The sequence below is a fragment of the Saimiri boliviensis genome, chromosome 14 (assembly GCF_048565385.1).
Source record: "Saimiri boliviensis isolate mSaiBol1 chromosome 14, mSaiBol1.pri, whole genome shotgun sequence".
Lineage (NCBI taxonomy): Eukaryota > Metazoa > Chordata > Mammalia > Primates > Cebidae > Saimiri > Saimiri boliviensis.
In genome coordinates this window covers 84,435,890-84,453,653 of record NC_133462.1, presented here as the reverse complement: position 1 = coordinate 84,453,653, position 17,764 = coordinate 84,435,890, and the positions used below count along the sequence as shown (strand labels likewise).

General features: G+C 37.3%; 1 protein-coding gene across 3 annotated transcripts in view; it reads left to right on the top strand.

The window, feature by feature from the left end:
* The window catches only part of ERO1B (endoplasmic reticulum oxidoreductase 1 beta), a 59,155-nt gene that overhangs the window by 30,786 nt on the left and 10,605 nt on the right, over nucleotides 1-17,764 (top strand). For 2 of the 3 annotated variants that reach the window (XM_003935356.4, XM_010345890.3), the window contains exons 6-12: nucleotides 1,019-1,092; nucleotides 9,278-9,398; nucleotides 9,840-9,886; nucleotides 12,242-12,253; nucleotides 13,270-13,296; nucleotides 16,837-16,929; nucleotides 17,055-17,301. In XM_003935356.4, the coding sequence (XP_003935405.2) occupies nucleotides 1,019-1,092; nucleotides 9,278-9,398; nucleotides 9,840-9,886; nucleotides 12,242-12,253; nucleotides 13,270-13,296; nucleotides 16,837-16,929; nucleotides 17,055-17,301 (621 nt within the window). The remainder of the gene's footprint in view (nucleotides 1-1,018; nucleotides 1,093-9,277; nucleotides 9,399-9,839; nucleotides 9,887-12,241; nucleotides 12,254-13,269; nucleotides 13,297-16,836; nucleotides 16,930-17,054; nucleotides 17,302-17,764) is intronic. The other variant, XM_074385349.1, reaches the window with a different exon arrangement.

The window sequence follows — 17,764 nt, the reverse complement described above, 5'->3', positions numbered from 1 at the left end:
AAACACAACTTTAGTTACGTCATTTTAGCTGTAATTAGGCATTGTTTATGGCATCATGTATTTCAGTTGAGTCAGCGGTGGTACAATTTTTTTCATTAACTTTTATTACATACTCCAATAGAGAAAAAATAACATAGTAAGTTAAACTGGAAAAATGTATTGATATAGTTGATGTCGTTCAGCCAAGCTTATATACTTCTTTGTAGCGGTTTCTCAAACACGAAACAAATTCACGATTATGACAGGTACCACATTTAGGAATTATGTGATTCTTACCTTTATATGCCTGATTTATACAGTTTTGTACCTTGTTTTTTCCTTTTGTGTTACGAATAAAGAGGGTAGCAAAATTATACTTCTCTGATAGATCCTGTCATCATGAGTATTCTATACAGGGAAGGCCTGAATATAGGTTTAAGTTAACGTAGATCAAAGTTGATTTCGGTAAATGTAGTTGTTCCTTATCAGTTCTTGAGGTTAGAAGTCTTGATCATAGGTTTTGTTAAATGTGAAGTAGGATGGATGTAAAAGGAATGATACCCATGATAAAAGTGGCATTGGTGTCACCAGTGAATACCACATTGCAGGGGAGATTGTAGAAATACAGTTCTTGATATTTTAGATCTTGTAAGTATAAAAGTAATTTAAAAGAATTCTGAAAGTATATTTAATTTCTACTTCAGGAAAAAATAGATTTAACATAATTTTTAAGTGAATTGAAAAGTTTAGCTTGAGTTTTGTGTTTACATGTGATATTTATTTGTAAGTTATTTTCTAGTCAAAATTGTTTTTGAACTAGTCCTAATTCAATGTAGTTAAGAAATATGAATTAACCAAGGAAATTAATATATGTATTTTTATATGACTTGCTTGTTGTCATTCCTTAATATAACAGAATGTGACATCACCTAATCTTTAACTGACCTCAAATTACCTATTTTAATTACACTAGAATACAGTGTTAACATTTTCAACTCCAAATTTAATAATTTTTCTTTTTTATTTCTCTTTCCCATAGTAATCAAAGCAAAGAAGCTTTCATTGACTGGGCAAGATACGATGATTCACGGGATCACTTTTGTGAACTTGATGGTAATAAAATAAACTATTATAATTATTTTATCTTTAGCCCTTTCATAAGACATTTTAATCGATGAAAATAGACTCTGAATTATAGCTTCAATACTGGATTTTGCTTTGTAGATCTTACTATTCATAATGGCATTTACTGAGAGCCTGTGTTTCAGGCCCTGTCTTTGATGCCTTAAATACATTATTTCTGGTCTTTACAGCTACCTTCATAAGAGTGTATTATTTCATATCTGAGAAAACTGAGTCTGAAAAAGACTAAGTAGCTTGCCCAAGATCACACAATAGCAAGAGGCTGAGACAGGCTTTGATCCCGTATCAGAATCCAAAACCTATATTCTTTCCGTTATGACACACCATCTGTGATGGACCGTCAGTTGAAGCCACTTAGTTATAGGTCTGTGAACAAGAGGTCTTAACAAACTCAGATGAATACTGGGGAGGACTCTAATTCTACTTCTCCACAGCCCTTTTTCCAAGAGTCCTCTGGAATGGTAGAAAGACTGGACACTATACCAGAGTAACTACCACTTAACAGAAGGTAATTGCAGCAACTCCAAATTTTTTATCTGTATGATAATATTCCCAAAGAATTGTGCTGAGTAGGCGTAAATCATTGATTTGGCCTCTCTTCACCTTTTCCCTTGATAATATTATATTTTTCATAGTGGAAAATAATTTGGGAATTAAGTTTGCATGGTTGGAAATAGCAGTTCCTGGAACTCTTCAAGAATCTAGAGTGATCTGCTTCCAAAAGTTTTAAAAAAAGATTCACAGGTATAATTGTGCTGTTAATCCAGCCTATAGTGGAGTCAGTTACAGTGAGCTTCCACTGTAGTATGGTAAACTGAGAATAATGCTGGGAGACAGAATGTTATCTTGGTTTATATAGTTTCGATAAGGAAATTTTAAAGGAATCTGAGTAAGGTTATACCAAGGGGTAATTAATGAAGTATCCATCCCCTTTATGATACATAGAATTGGTAAAGGTTTTATCACAGCAAGCCATTGCACTTCTCCTTACTCTTATGTTTGCTCTGGTTGTCATTACAGGTGTATTTGAGTGCTTAACACTCACAGTCACTTATTTTTAAATTGTACATTTACCTATTCTTTGATTAAAGTATAAATAATGGTGCTTGTTTAATAGGTTTTCAGATTAATAATTTGTGTGAATATATATTACTCTTATGGTAAATAGGTATTTAGTAAAAATAATTGCAGGAATTACTTGCTATAAGTAAATTGATATGTATGTTACCTGCCATCAGTATAAACAGTGTTAACTTTTTAAAAGTACTAGTTCCTTAAATTGTAAAAATGTAAGAGATGTTTAAGAATTTATATGAAATCATCCTGTAAGATTTTCAAGATTATATTCAAAATTAATTATTTTTATATTCTTTTACATATAAAACCATGGTACCTACTAATTGGATTATCATGACCCTTCTGAGTTGTAATGTTTATATATATTCCAGTGGTTTATATGCAGTTTGTTTTTTTTTTTTTAGATTGAGTCTTGCTCTGTTGCCCAGGGTGGAGTGCAATGGCACAATCTTGGCTCACTGCAACCTCTGCCTGCTGGGTTCAAGCAATTCTCCTGCCTCAGCCTCCGTAGTAGCTGGGATTACAGGCGTGTGCCACCATGTCCAGCTAATTTGTTTATTTTTATTAGATACAGAGTTTCACCGTATTGGCCAGGCTGGTATCAAACTCCTGACCTCATGTGATCCACCTGCCTTGGTCTCCCACAGTGCCTGGATTACAGATGTCAGCCACGTCACCGGGCCTATAGCAGTTTTTAAAATTACCGTCAGGGTATCTTTAGAATCATTGTTTAGTTATTCTTGTTTCCTAAATTCAGTGGATTAAAACAAAAATATAAGAATATTTACTCAGTTTGCTAGGGAAGATATCCATATACACCATTTCCTGCTGTTTTGATGTTGATTGAATGGAAGATGATCCCTGTAGATCAAATAGTTTTAAAAATAATTTAGTAATTTAATATCCTTTAAGGTAAACTGCTTTTCCTACCACTCTTTCTGTTGTTGTTGTTACTGTCTTTGTGCACGGCTTGCTGCTGCTTTTTGGTTCACGCTGCTTCTCAAATGTCACTTTATCAGAAAAGCCTGCTCTCATCTCACTATATAAGATAGTAGCCACTATCACTCTCTGTCCCTTTGCACTGCTGGTCCCCACCCTGCTCAGGCACTAACAACTGCCCTACAGTATATGGCATATTATTTAGTTTATTGATTTCTTGTCAGTCTTCTCCAGCTAGACTGTGGGCTTACTTGAGGGCAAGGGCTATGTTTTTGGTTTACTGATGTATCCCTGGTGCCTATAACAGTGCCTGAATATGGTAGATGCTTAGTAAATATTTGCCGAATGAACTAGTTGGTTCATAAAAAGCCTAAATAGCATGATAGATTTTTAGTTTTATTTTTTCCTTAAAATACATTCATTAATGTTCAAAACAGCAGTTTGTAAATCTGGTTGTGTGTTAAAATTTCTTAAGAGCTTTATCAACAGTAGCTTCTCCTTAACTGTAAATCATATTTTAACAGTGAGTTAGTAGCAGTTTAGGTTAGGGTTGGTGATGGAGGGCTTTAAGCTCAATCCTGAGTCTGTAATACAGTACTTTTTTTTTTTTTATCTGTGACCATAGCAAAGAACCTGCACACTAAGTTGTCTATCTATATACGCCACCATTATGTTTAAGAGACACATGAGTTAGGAAGTAGGGAGGAATGTTTAACATCCTAGAAAATGTGGTATGACCTTATAATGCTATTAAATTAGGACAGCGAGAAGGAAATACAATTCAGTAAAAATTGTATACTTGAGGTCCAGGCACAGTGGCTCATTCCTGTAATCCCAGCACTTTGGGAGGCTGAGGCAGCTGAATCGCCTGAGTTTAGGAGTTTGAGACCATCTTGGTTAACATGGCGAAACCTTATCTCTACTAAAAATACAAAAACTGGCCAGACATAGTGGTGTGCCCTTAAAGTAGTCCCAGCTACTCAGGAGGCTGAGGTGGGAGAATCGCTGTAACCCAGGAGGCCAAAGTTGCAGCGAGCCAAGACTGCGCCAGTGCACTCCAGCCTGGGCAACAGAGTAAGACTCATCTCAAAAAAAAAAAAAAAAAAAAAGTATACTTGAAGAGGCGGAAATAACACTATTTCAACTCAGTAAATTCCTAGAATAAGGAATCACGAAGCTGCGTTGTAGGGATAGAAAGAAGTGAAACTTTTGTGGGGAGGACATAGTAGATGGTTAGATAATTCGGTAAGTGGTTAGATAATCTGAACAAACTGAGACAAGTTGCAGTTCAGGAAGAAATTAAAATCCATGTCACAGATGGCCCAGCAGGGGTGAGCAATACCAACTAGTGTGTTTGTAGAGAATTTGGCCTGTAGATGTCTTCTCCCACAGACGTTGCTCACTCTGGATGTCTCATGAAATTCTTGTCCATATTGAGCAGAGGTTGGTAAGTTTTTTAAGTAAATGGACTAATAGGAACTGTTTTAGGCTTTATAGGCTGACTATAGGATCTCTGTTGCAGTTACTCGTCTCTGCCATCATAGTGTGAAAGCACTGTATAAGCAAATGAACGTGGCTGTGTTCCATGAACACTTTATTTACAAAAAGAAGCAGCAGGCCAGATTGGGCACATGAGCTGTAGTTTTGCAGACTCCTTGTATTGGTTAACAAAACCCACCCTTTTCATGATTTGAGAAAGTATTACAAGATTTTTTTAAAAACTTGATTGAATTGAGATCATTAAAAATGTAAGTTTCACTTAAAGTAGTTATAAAAACTGTTATAATTGAGCCTGTGTTGTGGTAAGCACCTAGAGTCCCAGCTATTTGGAAGGCTGAGGCAGGAGGCTTGCTTGAGCTGAGGAGTTCAAGTCCAGCCTGGGCAACATAGTAAGACCACATTTTTTTTTTTTTTAAAGAAAAATGAAAAACCAGATATAGTTGATTTTTCTCTTGTGATTTTTTTTAGCTCCCTTAAAGTATATTTTATTTCATTTTATTTATTTGTTTTTGAAATGGAATCTCACTCTGTCACCCAGGCTAGAGTGCAGTGACGAAATCTCAACTTACTGCAACCTCTGCCTCCCAGGTTCAAGTGATTCTCCTGCCTCAGCCTCCTAAGTAGCTGGGATTACAGGCCCATGCCACCACACCTGGCTAACTTTTTGTAGTTTTAGTAAAGATAGGGTTTCACCATGTTAGCCAGGGTGGTCTCGATCTCCTGATCTCATGATCCACCCGCCTTGGCCTCCCAGAGTGCTGGGATTACAGGCATGAGCCACTGCGGCTGGCCTAAAGTATATTTTCTGTCACCATGGTTTAATGTCTGAATCATGATTTTTCTTCTTTATTGGTTATTTAGTTGGTTTTGTTAAGCGGAAGAGGTTGCACATTTGTAGGGGACTCTATACACTTATAGTCTTAAATGTACACACACAGATTTATAAATATGTGCATATATATGCATCGGAGAAGATAATGTAACATTTAATTGTGAAGTTTATATATAATTCAGTTTGACAGATGAATTTATTCAAGAGCAGCTTATGAAAATTAAAACTATACAACTTAGAAATTAAATACTGAATTTTAAGACTTTTTGTTTCTTTACTAAAAGCCATACTTTCTTTTTTTAAAGACAGGGTCTTGCTGTGTTGCCCAGGCTGGAGTGCAGTGGTGCCATCATAGTTGACTGAAGCCTCCAACTCCTGGGCTCAAGCAGTTCTCCCACTTCAGCCTTGCAAGTAACTGGGACTAGAGGCATGCACCAACAAGCGCATATCAAAAGCCATACTTACCTTTCATAATTTGACTGGGCACAGTGGCTCATACTTGTAATCCCAGCACTTTGGGAGGCTGAGGCGGGTGGATCACTTAAGGCCAGGAGTTTGACACCACCCTGGCCAACATGGTGAAACCCCATCTCTACCAAAAAATACAAAAATGAGCCAGGCATGGTGGCAGGCACCTGTAATCCCAGCTGCTCAGGAGGCTAGGCATTAGAATCACTTGAACCTGGGAGTCGGAGGTTGCAGTGAGCCAAGATGGCACCACTGCACTCCAGCCTGGACAGCAAAGTGAGACTTTGAAAAAATATACACATGTATGTTATACATGCAATACACACATTTCATACACATGCAACATGCATGCTATACACATGCAACACATGCATGTTGTGCACATGTAAAACATGCAGTACATGTGTCATGCATGCAGTACATACACATTACACATATGACATGTATGACACTGGGTCTGTGGCCAGAATTTGATGTTTATGCAGTGTCATGTGCCATGCATGACATGTATGTGCCATGTATGCCATATGTGCCACGCATGGCACATGTCACGTATGATGTATTTGTCATGAATAACGTGTGATGTGTGTGCCATGTATGTTGTATATGTGTTGTGTGTTATGTATGGGGACATGTAGGTTGCACATGGCACATGACGCACACATGTGATGTGTCGTTTGTGATGTATGACATAGATGTGTCATGTATAATGTGGCCTGTGTGGTGTCATGTATGACATGTATGAGTCGCGAGTCATGTATGGCCTGTGTCATGCATTACATGTGTGTCTTGTATGTGCCATGCATTACAAGTACATGCCATGTATGTGTCGTGTGTTGTCATATGTGGCATGTGGCATGCCTGTGTGTTATGTGACATGTGTGACATACATGATAAGTGTTCCGTGTATGGCACGCATGTGACATACATTTCATGTATGTGTCATGTACATGGCATATGTGCTGCAAGCATGTCGTGTCTCATGTATGTGCAGTACATGCCATACATGTGTACATGTTATGTGTGTCATGTGCATGCCATGTGTCGTGTGTGTGCCATACATGTCAGATGTACATGTAACACGTTTAATACATTTTTTCCCCAGAATTTGAATGTTTTAAATTAAGATTTTTAAAATTACTGTTTTTGAGTTCTGAGTCAATCTGTGTTCTTGGACAGTTTTTTCTATCCATCTGTAAATTGTTTTCTTTGCCTTTTTTTTTTTTTTTTTTTTTTTTTTGAGACGGAGTTTCGCTCTTGTTACCCAGGCTGGAGTGCAATGGCACGATCTCGGCTCACCACAACCTCCGCCTCCTGGGTTCAGGCAATTCTCCTGCCTCAGCCTCCTGAGTAGCTGGGATTACAGGCACGTGCCACCATGCCCAGCTAATTTTTTGTATTTTTAGTAGAGACGGGGTTTCACCATGTTGACCAGGCTGGTCTCGATCTCTTGACCTCGTGATCCACCCGCCTCGGCCTCCCAAAGTGCTGGGATCACAGGCTTGAGCCACCGCGCCTGGCCCACCTTATTTTTTATAGTGGAACATCTTTATAGATTTAGAGCTAGAAATAGAGCCAGTATTCTTACAGCCTGTAAAATCATGTTTCCACTAAATTATATGTAATCTGTTAAATATGCTAAATTGTTAATTATCATTGTATTCTTCCTATATCATGAAAGTGCCAGGCGGGTGGATCACCTGAGGAGGTGGATCACCTGAGGTCAGGAGTTCAAGATCAGCCTGGCCAACATGATGAAATCTTGTCTTTTCTAAAAATATAAAACATCAGCTGGGCATGGTGGCGGGTGCCTATAATTCCAGCTACTTGGGAAGCTGAGCCAGGATAATTGCTTGAACCCGGGAGATGGAGGTTGCAGTAAGCTGAGTGAGATGTGTGCTTTTACTTTCCAGCCTGGGCGACAGAGCAAGACTGTCTCAAAAACAAAAAGTACTAAGTGATTCTTGGAAGTTCTGGATCAGATATTGTTTTGCCCTTATGATCATGGATAATCCCAGTCTTTGGTCATTGACTGTCCAGGGAATATTGTTTACTGATAGGAAAATATACTATCAGGTAATCGAGGGACATTTAATGACCATATTTGATCCCTGTTTTAAACCAGCTGCCTATGTACTGTTGTTTATACTCCTGATAACAAAAGGTTAGTAAACACATGAAGGAATATATCTGTGCTATCATATATAACACTTGAGCTTATATCTATTATAAGCATACACGTGTGAGGTATGGTCTTTTTTTTTTTAGGTATGAAAAGCGTATGTTTTCCATTTCTATTCAGAATGTGAGCCTCAGTAATTAAGATTATTTTTTAAATCTTTTGTATTCTTCAGAGATCTCAATTAAAATGTCCAAATAGGGCCAGTCATGGTGGCTTATGCCTGTAATGCAGCACTTTGGGAGGCTGAGGCGGGCGGATCACAAGATTGGGAGTTCGAGACTAGCCTAGCCAACATAATGAAAGCATGCCTCTACTAAAAATATAAAAATTAGCTGGGCTTGGTGGTGCATGCTTGTAGTTCCAGCTACTCAATGGTGAGCCTAGATCGTGCCACTGCACTCCAGCCTGGGTGACAGAGCAAGACTGTGTCTCAAAAAAAAAAAAAAAACTAAATAGTGGAGATCTGGTAAATACTCCTTTGGGTTTTCCATATGGAAAATGGTTATTTAGTTTTAAATATTTCAATAAGCTTTGGAAAGTTGTGCCTACTATGTTTTAGTTTGAGAGTGAAAAAAGCACTTCAATACATTAACATCAGTAAAAATAGTAATACATAATTTTTTAAAACTAGACATTGGTGTAGATTTATGAATAATCAGATTTAGATCACAAAGTTATGGAGCCATGTACTTCATAAGTCTAAGAGAGTAGCAAGAAAATCTCCATTTTTAATACAATATATGTTACAAAATATTAATAAGCGTGTGGTTAAGTAGGTATATTCTTAGGTAAGAAATCATATGAAATATTAAAGCAGATTATGATTTTGTTTGGTCTTTTCAAGCCCGGGTGGTTAAAACTTAAGAAATGGTTCACGTCTCTAATAAGGTGAGGGGGATGTTACTTAAAAGAGCACTTGAGTATCCAACGGAAACGGAAGAGTTGTTTTTTCTTCTCTTAAGGAATTTGTCCAAGTCATTACAAATCCTGAGTCAAATACAGTCACAAGTATACTAACCACTATATCATTTAAGCTGGAGATTACTTGAAAAGCATGGTATTTCTCTTACCTTTTGGTAGTCTGGTTTGCTTTGTACTGTTACATTTTAAACAAATGGTGAAATATAGATGGTTTTTATGAATTGTTTGTTGTTCAGATGAGAGATCTCCAGCTGCTCAGTATGTAGACCTATTGCTGAATCCAGAGCGTTACACTGGCTATAAAGGGACCTCTGCATGGAGAGTGTGGAACAGCATCTATGAAGAGAACTGTTTCAAGTAACTGGAGGGGATGGGGGAAGAAGGAATGACTGATAGGGTGGGGAGATGCCAGGGGTGGTGGCTCACGCCTGTACTCCCAGCACTTTGGGAGGCCAAGGCAGGTGGATCGCCTGAGGTCAGGAGTTAAAACCAGCCTGGCCAACATGGTGAAACCCCTTCTCTACTAAAAATACAAAAAAATTAGCTGGGCATGATGGCAGGTAACTGTAATCCCAGCTCTTGGGAGGCCGAAGCGGGAGAATCACTTGAACCTGGGAGGAGGAGGTTGCAGTGAGCGGAGATCATGACACTGTACTCCAACCTGGGGGACTGAACAAAACTACGTCTCAAAAAACAAAATGAGAGGGTGGAGAGAGTAGTATTTGTTTCTGTTGGAATAAAATTATATACTACAATAGTCAAAACATTTTCTATTTGGGTATTATGCCTCTTTTTCAGGCCTCGATCTGTTTATCGTCCTTTAAATCCTCTGGCACCTAGCCGAGGTAGGTTTTTCATACGTACATTTTCATGCTTTTCATTATGTATAAAATGTCTTTGTAACTAAACTTCATATTGAAAAAAACCTTCACTTTTATATTTTGGTTAGTTTGAATGATGAACAAAAAGTATAAGATTAGTTCATAGTCAGGTCTCAAGATTTCTAGGCATGTTTTATATAATTACTCTTACTGAGTGTGTGCTATGTGCCAGACTCTAAACTAGGAAGTTTATGTAAAATAATTAGAATACATACGTAATCAATATATGTCAGATTTCCTGGGGACCTCTTAAAAATCTGGATGCTCAGGCCCTACTCTGTTCAAGTTAAGTCAGAATCCTTGGAATGAAAACTGTAGGCATTGGCATTTTTTAAACTCTCCAGATGGTTCTACTGTGCAACCAAGTTTGACAACCAATGTTTTATAACAGAGCTTCTAGACTTCGGGGTGCATACATGTCACCTGGGAGCCTTGTAGACATGCAGGTTCTGATACTGTAGATCTTGGGCGAGGCCCAAAAGTCTAGCAAGCTCCCAGGTGCTGACTCATGTGCCACACTGAGTAGGAAAAATGTACAAAAATTTTAGAAGTGTAGGCTGCTTTTAGCAGCGCTCTCTATCTGTACTATCCAATAAAATAACCAGTTTCCACATGGGACTGGTGAACACATGAAATTTGGCTAGTGTGAAACTGAATTTTAAATTTTATTTAATCTTAGTTTATTTAGATGTAAAAACCATATTGCCGTTAAACAGAACCTTATTGTTTTGGTAAGACTGCTATACCTTTGCATCATGTAACATTTTTGTTGTGGTGTGTGTGTATACTTTTGACTTTTAAAAATGTGTCGGGCCGGGCGCTGTGGCTCACGCCTATAATCTCAGCACTTTTGGAGGCCGAGGAGGGTGGATCACGAGGTCAAGAGATCGAGACCATCTTGGTCAACGTGGTGAAACCCCGTCTCTACTAAAAATACAAAAAATTAGCTAGGGATGGTGATGCGTGCCTGTAATCCCAGCTACTCAGGAGGCTGAGGCGGGAGAATTACCTGAACCCAGGAGGCGGAGGTTGCGGTGAGCCGAGATCGTGCCATTGCACTCCAGCCTGGGTAACGAGCAAAACTCCGTCTGGAAAAAAAAAAAAAGTATCTATTGGAAACATTTTAAATTAACACTTGTGTCTGGCATTTTGTTTCGTCGGAACAGCATTACTGTCATCAGTGGGGTACATCCTCATTCTATTCTCAGTGAGGAACCAAACCCTGGGAGCAACCCTGTAATTGATCTGCCATTCCAATTAGACCAGGAGTGTTTTAAGAAGTTTAATTTCCTGGTCTAAATTGATATCTTTAGACCTTTCTGAGAACCAAATGGACTTGAAAGGGTTTGCTCACTCTGTCACAATGTGGCAAATACTTTTTCCCCAAATTCACATTGAAACTGCCTGGAGAAGGAAGTTGGCCATGTTAAAAGGCATGTCTGGCATCTTATTCTTTGTCTCTTTTACTGCTTTTGCCTCACAGCTGAAATCTTTTTTCAGAACCCAGTGACTGGCAGAGTTGCTGTGGTAGCCCTAGAGCCCAACCTCTGGACTCTTCCGCACCTCTAGGCCTCCCTGAAGTAGCACCCTGCCAAGGGTTTCACTGATTACAATTTGGGATCTACTCTTATTAAGGCATATCTGTGCTGAGGAGCAGTAATTTAAAAGAGAAAAATATTCCAGGATGGAAACAGTCACGTTCAGAGAGGATTCTGTACATAATGATTAAAGGAGCCACTTTATATATATATTAATTAATTGTTGAAAATAGTGGGTTTTATGACTATTTTAAGTTGGTTTCTGATATTTATTGTATTAAAGAATATGCAAATCTTTTTTTTCCTCCTTCTTTGAGACAGAGTTTTGCTCTTGTTGCCCAGGCTGGAGTGCAATGGCTCGATCTTTGTTCACTACAACCTCCGCCTCTTGGGTTCAAGCGATTCTCCTGCCTGTACCTCCCAAGTAGCTGGGATTACAGGTGTGTGCTACCATGCCCAGCTTATTTTTGTATTTTTAGTAGAGACAGGGTTTCACCATGTTGGCCAGGCTGGTCTCAAACTGCTGACCTTAAGTGATCCACCCGCTTCAGCCTACCAAAGTGCTGGGATTACAGCTTGAACCACTGCGCCCGTTCAAAATGTGCAAAATTTATACTCTTTGACCTATATTCTAATTAAGAGGACTCATTTGCAGGATGTCTACTCACTTACCAAGGTTTGTGATATAATTAATAACAGTTTTAGTCTCAAAAAAATAGTAGTGGGATCTGAGCTGTGTTAAGACATTTTCTGAAATCTCTTTTATTATTTTCACTTTTAGGTGAAGATGATGGTGAGCAAAACTCATGTTTGTGTTTGCTTCAAGTGTGGAGGAAATATTTTTTAAATAGAATTTGATTTTTCCTTTATGTAATTTAAAAGAAAGTATTTCTATTTTTTAAGAAAATAGCTGCTAATGAATGGTAACGAAAAAAAGATTATATATATATATATATATATATATAATATATATATATATTGAAACTCCGTCTCAAAAAAAAAAAAAAAAAGTTTGCTCCCATGTTTTCAGATACTTAAACCTTCAGTGAATAAGATGCTTAAACCTTCAAAAAAAAAAAAAATAAGATTTATATACTTTTTTTTTTTTTTTAAAAAAAGAGGTAAGATCATGCTATGTTGCCCAACTTGGATCTGAACTCTGGGCTCAAGTCGTCCTTCCCCCTCAACGCTCTGAGTTAGCTGGGACTGCAAGTCCAAGCCACTGTGCCCAACTCATGATGTTTTGACTGAAATGTTTTCTTAAAAAATTTAAGTCAAAATGTCATTTGTAAAAACACTCTTAAAGTTACTTAAATTATTTGTAGGATTTATTTCCTAGAACCATATGCCCATTTTTTTAAATTTTACTTGAAGCAGTCGATATTTTAGAGAGATTACTTAATCTGTCATACATTTCTCTTGTTGTTGTTGTTGTTTTTGAGACAGGGTCTCACTTTGTCACCCAGGCTAGAGGGCAGTGATACGATCTTGTCTTACTGCAACCTCAGCCTCCTGGGTTCAAGGACTTCTCCTGTCTCAACTTCCCAAGTGGCTGGGATTACAGGCCTGCACCACTATACCTGGCTAATTTTTTGTATTTTTAGTAGAGATGGGGTTTCGCCATGTTGGCCGGATGGTCTTGAACTCCTGGCCTTACGTGATCTACCTGCCTTGGTCTCCCAAAGATTGCAGGCATGAGCCACCATGCCCTGCAGAAATATTTTATAAACCTAAATTATTCTAGTTTACAAATGGCCATATAATATTTTAATCCAATTTTCTCTCTCTCTCTCTCTTTCTGTCTCTCAGGGGAGTCATTCTACACATGGCTAGAAGGTAAACAGTCTGTTCTAAATTGGATTTTTGTAAAAAAAAAATACCTATTTATTTAGCATATTTTTGTAAAATTTAGGATTTTATTACCTAGTCAACTAATTTTGACAGTGTTTGAAAGAAAACAACATGTGTTTTAGGTTAATATATATGGGGATTAAATTATGTGAAAAATTTGAAGATAGTGGTCAACTAAAAACCAGGTTTATATAAATATACAGGCCAAATACTGTCATCAGGTTTTCATAGCTGGTTCCCTAATCTTATTTCTGTTCTATAAGTAATGTTCATTCAGACTACTTCTCTAGTAACCAGTATGCAAAATATTTTAAAATTGGAAGCATTCCTTTTGGAAAGAAGTACTTTTTATATATAAAATTAATGGAAGATAAATACGAATTCAAAAGGTTCTAAACATGTTTGCCCATGTTAATATAGTCTAACCTTCTCTAATTAAAAGATAAAGCAATATAGATCCTGATGAGTTAGATACTTTTGCATTCTTGTACTTCCAGTGTTGAAAATATCAAATGCCATTAATGGAAAGGTGAAATGTTGTAGAATTTTAGTAACTTAGGTTAATAACTGGATATATGATGCTTTTAAAAATTTACCTTACCAAATTGCCATTCATTTATGAAATTAAAATATATTAGTAAAAGATAAGCAAGTTGAATGACATAGGGAAATTGACATTTCATAGCCATAACCTTATAGGAATACTACAGAGTAAAACAAATTCTATTTTATGCATGTCAATTGGTCATGTTACCTTAGTAATATTATTTCTTTTTTGTTTGTTTTTTGAGTCAGAGTCTTGCTGTTGCCCAGGCTGGAGTGCAGTGGCTCATACCTCAGTGATTCTCATACCTCAGCCCCCCAAGTGGCTGAAATTACAAGCGCCCACCACCATGCCCTGCTAATTTTTGCATTTTTAGTAGAGATGGGATTTCACCATGTTGGCCAAGCTGATTTGAACTCCAGGCCTCAAGTGATCTGCCCACCCACCTCAGCCTCCCAGAGTGCTGGGATTATAGGTGTGAGCCACCACCTGGTCTATTTCTTTGTTTATAATGAACTATGTACATATATTGACCATTATTAAAGTGAACATTATTGATGTGCAAATTCTGTTAGGAGTCATGAGAAAATTGCTTATGTCAAAGATACTTAGCTTTGTTTAATTATTAAGGTGTACTCTAAAGATAGAAATTGTGGAAAGTAGCATTTAGGCTAGAAGAGGTAGTCACAGACTCGGAGTGTTAATAATGAGAATGAAATCTAGAAATAGTATTGGATTCTATGTATACTATATCAACAACCATTCTTCCAGTCTTACTGTTGTAAGTACCTGAATATTGATACGTGGTTCCAAAGAGCATTCCCTTATAGGCAACTGACTCAGCGTTTTCTGAGATTCAGTTTCCTCGTCTGGAGCTTGGAGAGTAGCAATAGCAATCCTACTGACTTACACTGTGAATGCAGATGATGCCTGTAAAGGTTCCTTTGGAAACCACTAAACCATGTCCAAATGCCAAATATTACTGTTACAGTAAATGCAACCCCTTTCTGAGAATTCAGTTGTTGAAAATGGATTTTAATGAAAGTAAGTCAGAAAGTGGAAGAAGAGAACCATTTTCTAAATTGTGTAATTAAATTTGCTGTGTGTTGTTAGAAGTTGGTAGATTCTGCCTTCATAAGTCAGCTTTTGCGGATGTTACTTAAGAGTGAGATTGAGCAGGCTTTTGCCTGGACCTTTAATTACTAATTAAAGATATGATCCAGCCTGGCACAGACTGTAGGGGAGGAGAAACTCTCCAGCAGTTTCCTGCTAAGTGTGTTGTGTGTCTGGGTGTACTTAGTTGGTGCATATTTTATTATTAATCTGGTTGAATTTGCCTGTTTTTCACAGTTTGTGGAAATGCATTCTATTCCTCTCCCCTCACTTATCCCCTACCCCATTTCAGTGTAGGGGCTTTGTGGGCTTTGCAAATTATAACTGCCTCCCAGTTTTCCAGGTCCTGGTTTGTAGGCATGTGGATTTTCGTGAGTTTTGCTTTGCTTACTGTCCCTTTTCTAGTCTTTGTCCATTTTATGGGACATAAGCACTGCTTAGAGAGATTGGGAAGAAAACAAAGTGAACTTCAAATCTGATATTTGTTACTTGATAATAGATTTGATGAAAAGTTTTAAAACAGGAGAAGTTAGTACTTAATGTTGTATTAAATGTATTCATATTGTTTGTACCTATTGTTATCATAAACATTCAAAATTGCCATATACTTTTAGGAGGAAGCTACAAAATAAAATTTAATTTCTTTTGGTCCCCATCCATGACAATTGGAATATTCTAGCAAGAATTCTGCATTAGGGAATGAGATCTCAAAAGAATTATTTTTTCCAATTAGAGGCTATTTGTGTCAGAATCATCTGTGATAGCACAGAAGAAAAGAGTAAAGTGCTAAAAAAATCTTGAATAAACACAAAGTAAGCCACATAAACACTCTTACATTAAAAAAAAATTCCGCCAGCATATAAATGAGACTTTCTACTGTATTAAAGCTAATTTTCCTGCATGGGAAAAGTGTTACAAACCCATTGGGTGTTGAAGGAGGGAAAAACTAATAGCCTCAGATCCAGTCACTTCTTAAAATTTACTTTCCTGCATTTTTATTTACTTTAAAATTTGTCTATAAAGAATATTTTCTGAAGTTTTTTTATTGTGGTGAGGTATATAGAACAGAATTTACCATCTTCATCATTTTTCAGTTTACTGTTCTGTGGTATTAAGTACATTCACAATGTGTATTACTCTTATTATGAGAGAAACTCTTATAAAATGGTGGCAGGGGTTAGGATAGGATGGCAGGCTATTTTGACCTCTTAAGTTCTTGGCAAAAAAGCCTCTGTAGCTTAAGGCTACATCAAATAACATTCTGTTATATTTCTGTGCTCCATCTGATATGATTCTGCTCAAGTAGTAAATAGTCATCATGTATTTTTTTTTTTTTTTTGATTAGTGAAAATTCCTGGATTCCTGTTTTCCAAGTCTCAGCTCCTTGCCAGTAGAACGTATAGTTAAAAAATTAGACAATTCCAGGGCAGAAGTTAATAAGACCCTTATTTCTCTGCTAGCATAACACATATAACGAAAGGAAAAGAAAACAATCCAATGACTTTATAATTACGTTTACTTTAGTAAGTTCTCAGCCTAAACCACAAGAAAACCTGGGCTGTTGCTGGCTGGGTAACATGGGAACTTGCCAGCTGTATCCGTAGTGTTTTGACCTCCAGTTGCCCAAACTTTTCTGCTTTTTTCAGCATTAAATTCTCATCATATTCAGTTAACTCCATTCTGAAGCCAAAATCTTACTTTGCTTTCTAGTGAGAGAATCTTGATCTAATCAGGTTTATGTTATTCCCTGATTTATTTTAATGTTGTTGAATCTTGCTTAAAAATAAGCCCATGTACCAAACCTCCTGGAGGCAGTATTTCTGATATCTAAATGGATGCGATTTCTTTTTCAATATTTTTCTGAATAGGTTTGTGTCTGGAGAAAAGAGTCTTCTATAAGCTTATATCAGGACTTCATGCTAGCATCAATTTACATCTGTGTGCAAATTATCTTTTGGAAGGTAAGCATATTTTTAAGTGGAGATTTTGCCTTCTATTAGTGTAAAAATTACTGGAGGGAATACATATCCTTTAGAGCAGGAAAAAATCCTATTTATTAAAATAATGTATTTCTCTTTCTCTTTAGAAACCTGGGGTAAGCCCAGTTGGGGACCTAATATTAAAGAATTCAAACGCCGCTTTGACCCTGTGGAAACCAAGGGAGAAGGTCCAAGAAGGCTCAAGAATCTTTACTTTTTATACCTGATTGAGCTTCGAGCTTTGTCAAAGGTGGCTCCATATTTCGAGCGCTCAATTGTCGATCTTTACACTGGAAATGTAGAAGAAGATGCTGACACAAAAGCTCTTCTGCTGAATATCTTTCAAGATACAAAGTAAGAATTGACTGACTGTGATTTGAAATTCTCCACCCTCTATTCACATGAGGTAGCACTTAGAGTACACGAAAACTGACTCCTAAAAGTTAGGCCAAGGGAGAGTAGAACAAAAAAAGGAAAGTGATCAATAGAACAACAGTATTTAAAAATAGTTCTAAAAATATATATGAAAAAGCATCAGTAAGGTGCTTTTTGCAGAAATTTTCACACTTCAGAATAGTGCTTTGAAGTATCACTAAATGTTGTATGAAAATTTAATGCTACTTCATGGTCTTACCAATTTTATATTCTTCTAAGTCATTTACTTATTTAATTTTTGAGATGGAGTCTCATTCTGTCACCCAGGCTGGAGTGCAGTGGCACAATCTTGGCTCACTGCAGACTCCGCCTCCTGGTTTCAAGCAATTCTCGTGCCTCAGCCTCCTGAGTAACTGAGATTACAGGTATGAGCCATTACACC